The sequence below is a fragment of the Penaeus japonicus genome, unplaced genomic scaffold (assembly GCF_977035675.1).
Source record: "Penaeus japonicus unplaced genomic scaffold, GWHDUDI00000001_assembly GWHDUDI00000024, whole genome shotgun sequence".
NCBI classification, from domain to species: domain Eukaryota; kingdom Metazoa; phylum Arthropoda; class Malacostraca; order Decapoda; family Penaeidae; genus Penaeus; species Penaeus japonicus.
This window is the reverse complement of record NW_028234426.1, coordinates 37,240,198-37,245,113: the sequence shown is the minus strand read 5'-3', so window position 1 is coordinate 37,245,113 and position 4,916 is coordinate 37,240,198. Positions and strand designations below refer to the sequence as shown.

At 34.2% G+C, this 4,916-nt stretch overlaps 1 protein-coding gene across 1 annotated transcript in view; it reads left to right on the top strand.

The window, feature by feature from the left end:
- LOC122246279 (peroxisomal sarcosine oxidase) overlaps positions 1-4,287 on the top strand; it is an 8,589-nt gene extending 4,302 nt beyond the window's left edge. The window contains exons 3-10 of the mRNA XM_086551075.1: positions 717-868; positions 1,082-1,219; positions 1,638-1,722; positions 2,041-2,222; positions 2,553-2,685; positions 2,827-2,976; positions 3,209-3,284; positions 4,013-4,287. Of these exons, the coding sequence (XP_086407201.1) occupies positions 717-868; positions 1,082-1,219; positions 1,638-1,722; positions 2,041-2,222; positions 2,553-2,685; positions 2,827-2,976; positions 3,209-3,284; positions 4,013-4,134 (1,038 nt within the window). The 3' untranslated portion in view covers positions 4,135-4,287. The remainder of the gene's footprint in view (positions 1-716; positions 869-1,081; positions 1,220-1,637; positions 1,723-2,040; positions 2,223-2,552; positions 2,686-2,826; positions 2,977-3,208; positions 3,285-4,012) is intronic.
- The last annotated feature ends 629 nt before the right edge of the window (positions 4,288-4,916 follow it).

The following is a 4,916-nucleotide window of genomic DNA, read 5'->3' as shown; positions in this document are numbered from 1 at the left end:
TAGTAAATAGTAAAATAGTAAAGAGATAACATGTGGTTAACAGACCATTAAAGATATCAAAGGGGATGGCATAATACTCTCCGAAGTTGGGAAAACCACGTCGGGGTTTCAAAAGACACTTACGAAACTGTTCATTACGAGGAAATTTAAAGACCTCAGAAATTATGGTTAGATAAGTGATTCCTTATCTTTTTATCACCATGCCATCTATCGAAATATTTCATAATACGAACGCGTATACGCATCCACGCGGATACACACACTTCCATTACGTAATATTATATTTAGATCGTTTAAAAATAAATATAAACTTCAACATCATAGCTATGCCCAATGCGTGAATAGACTTGGGTGTCACACTCATTAAGAGAATTATAAACAGAAGTAGAATACCCAGGCGAAGGATGCTTATTATTGATGAGAACGAGACAAGATAAATCTATATTTGATTACGCAAGCATTGCAAATATGCAAATCAATATATGACAAATACAAAGTTTAAGAATCGTGTGTGAACATCATTATATTCCTGTTTGAAAACTCTGGATTGCATCATTCGTTCCTCGCATTGACAAATATGGTGACACTATCTATATCACCAAGGTAAATTTGCTACATATTTTCTGAGCTAGTCACATTTATTGCAACATCGAGGTGGATTACATAGCACCAAAACATCTCCATATATCTAACACATGTTTCCCTTATCCTCTTAGTTTCCCTTACCACACTCGCGGGGGTCGAGTGGAGGACATACAAGAATCACTAGACTCGCCAATTACGGTCATCCCGCCCTTACTGCCATCATGAAAGACTCCTTTGACCAATGGCTTCAGCTGGAGCATCAGTCGGGCGTCAGGCTCTTCAGGTTGGAAGTGAATGCCATCTGGTTGGCCAGGGGGTTCAGTGTTATTGTGCTCTGCGAGAAAGCTTTGGTCAAAATTGATTTACTATATACGCACTAATCATTACTTTTATACTTTGTTATCCAAAAAATGGTTATGTTAGTGTAGAAATTCCATAATTTCAAAAGATTAATAATCGTCCATATATTAGATCCTCATGGTCATCTCTTCCTTAGACCAGCTCCTCTGCTGGCAGTTGGGCTAAATTCTTCGGAGAATTCTGCACCCGCACTGGATAATGTAAAGGCATCGATTCATGCCAGTGGCGGCACACCGGAGGCACTTGATGTTGCCACGACTAATCAACGATTTAGGTAAATAGGAGCATTATAACTTCTAACACACATACATACACATACACACACACACATACACACACACACACACACACACACAAACACAAACACACACACACACACACACACACACACACATACACACTCGCACGCACACACATGAATATATATATATATATATATATATATATATATATATATATATATATATATATATATATATATATATATATATATATATATATATATAAACATATATATGTATGTGTATGTGTATGTATGTATATATATATAATATATATATAAATATATATATATATATATATATATATATATAAACATATAAACATTTATATGTATATATATATATATATATATATATATATATATATATATATATGTATATATATATAATATTCAATTTTGATTTTTATAGGACGAGTTTCCCTAGTAACTACAAGGCTGTTGTAGACCCTAGTGCGGGTGTACTGATGGCAGATAAATGCCTAAAAGCGTTACAGGTAAGAGTCGGCAAGACATATAAAATAACAATGACAAAAAAGTACCATGCTATTTTCTTAGTTCTTGCATCATCAGCAGTCTTTGATGAGACAGCGGGAGCACACCTGTGTACTACTTGTTTCAAAATGATTTAATATGATCAAGACAACACTAGTAAACGTGAGTAATAGTAATAGATATATTCATATACTATACCGTGCTACCATAATTAGCAGATGTAATATTAGAATGAATAATAATAAAGATAATGAGTACATTAGGATTGATCAATATAATTTATGAACGCCATGTCCCAGCTGTTAGACTCTGACTTACAGAACCTCTTCATCAACAATGGCGGACGGGTGCTGGACGGGTGGCCAGTAACTTCCATTATCCCGGGGAAAACAGTGGAACTTCGAGGTCCCAAAGGCCGAGTAAGGGCTCAAGCTGTTGTCTTGTGTCCTGGGCCCTGGGCTGGATCTCTCCTGGATTCTCTTGGTGTTCAGCTACCTGTTAGGTACGATCTCTGTGTGTGTTTATATGTATGTATGTATATATATATATATATATATATATATATATATATATATATATATATATATATATATATATATATATATATATATATATAATTTATTAGATAATAGATATATAGAGAGAGAGAGAGATATATAAGATAGAGAAATTTAGAGCGAGAGAGAGAGAGAAATAGAGAGAGAGAGAGAGAGAAGATAGAGAGAGAAAGAGAGTGAGAATGAGAGAAAATGAGAGAGAGAGATAGACAGACAGACATATTCACCACCAACCGTTACAAGTAGTTTCCTTACCCCTTCTTCAACCTCCTCAGAACAGAGAAGATTGGAGTCTACTACTGGAAGGTGCGAGATTCAAAGACACCAGCTTTTACCTTCATTGACCTGAGTCGTCCTGAGAACCACTTCTATGCTCTCCCTGATTATGAATACCCAGGATACATGAAGGTTCCTAAAGAGCGATCTCTAAATAGCATTTCATTTGATCATAGCATATGTTATTATTCCTGTCATATGCCATATATTATACAGTCTTGCTAACGGTTAATTTCACATTGATTATCGTTTCCCACGCTTCTGGGAAAACAGGTGTGCTACCATGCCGGGCCGCAGACTGACCCAGATGAGCGGGACAAGGTGGACATGTCGGCGATACAAAGGAAGGCCGAAGAATATGTGAAGAAGTTCTTCCCCTGCCTCGAACCCAAGCCTTCTGTTGTGGAATCTTGCATGTATACAGTACGTTATCTTGTCGTTGTTCTTTCGTGTGTGTGATTTTTTAAAACACGTCTGTTTTCCTACTGGGAATGAAGTTTTATTCATATTTTATCCATCATCGTCATTGACATGTGTAGTAGGTCAGTATTGCCTCTACCATGAAATTGGTTTTGATTAACCGAGAGTAATTACAAGGTGGTACATTGATGTATTGCATGGGTGAGCAACTACGTAGTGTATTGATGGTTTTCAGGTCACCCCAGATGAGAGCTTTGTGTTAGACCGACACCCTCTGCACCACAATCTTGTATTTGGCGCTGGATTCTCCGGTACGTTCTCTGTTAATTGTTAATTGACATTTTTGCCAACGCTGCCATATTACTGTGTGCTATTACGTAATTTCTTACTAATGACCATAGGGTTTAATGAGGTATATGATTTTGCTCTGAAACAATAGGATAATTTTGTAAATTTAGATTATATGTGAAATGTCTATTTATGTGTGCATGTAAGTCCTTATAACCTCCTCAGAAAAAAATCTTTAGATTACAATGTCTAAATTTTCTGAGGAGCTTAGATATTTACCTGAATTATTTTCTTCTAATCTAATTATTGTATTCTATTTAAACTGTGCTTTCTTTAATCATAATACTCACAAAACAATCAAGTATAAAATCGCATATATATATATATATATATATAATATATATATATATATATATATATATATATATATATATATACATATTATAGATAGATGAATAGATAGATAGATAGATAGATGAATATGTTATATATATTCATACATACATACATATATATATACATATATATGTATATATATATATATATATATATATATATATATATATATATATATATATATATATAATATGTATGAATGTGTACGTGTGTGTATGTATATATATATATATATATATATATATATATATATATATATATATATATATATGTATGTATGTATGTGTGTGTGCGTGTGTGTGTGTGTATGTATGTTTAATAAGTCTGAAAAAGTAAAATGATACCCCCTTTACAGGCACAGGATTTAAAATCGCTCCAGCATGTGGAAAAGCCCTTGCTAGGATGGCAATGGGTCTACAACCTCAACTTGATTTTTCGCCATTTGGTTTTAGTAGATTTAACAGAAGCAAGCTTTAAAAAAACACTAATGTAATACTGCATAAAATGGTAGTCAGAGAAAGGAATTGTGTACTCCATTTATATTGCAGTTTACCTAAAAAAAAACATGTATTGCATTCTATCTAAACTTGATTATATAAATAAAAGTAAATCATGGAGACTAGGAAATATCACTAGTATTCTTCTTAACCTCATGAGGAAGAAAACACACTTCATACAACTACATCACAAGTTCTTCAAAGACTTAACAAGTTCTTCGAAGACTTATTATACCTCTTGGAAATGTGAAATACTTGTGAAAGTTTAGATTATTTATTTAAAAGGAGTTTTATTCATCATCATACACAGCTTCCTTTCTGATAGGGTGCAACATGCAAGAAGATGCTAAGGAAAACTTTAATAATCTCGCCGACGTGACAAGGGGACTGCAGCCTTAGACAGCACAAGGTGACGTCATAGCTGTGGCTCCACCTACTGTTTGTAATGTGCATGTGCAAAGCATATTCTCGGGTAGAATCCCAGTCATTATATGTTTAACTAATTTCCATCTGACCCTCTATTGTAAGTTAAGGATATAAGTAGGAAAAATCATGTACTATTCTACAGTTATAAACACGCCACAAAACACAAAAGATATTTCACCAAACGACAGGAAATGGGCGTGGCTAGATAGTACGTCAAACAGGAAAAGCGATTCTTTCTTTTACACATTTGCATCCGTCTATAACAATGTATTTCGACGCTTTTTGAGAGCGTAACATACTGCTAGCATTCCGAAATGCTTATGGTCCAATGCCCAT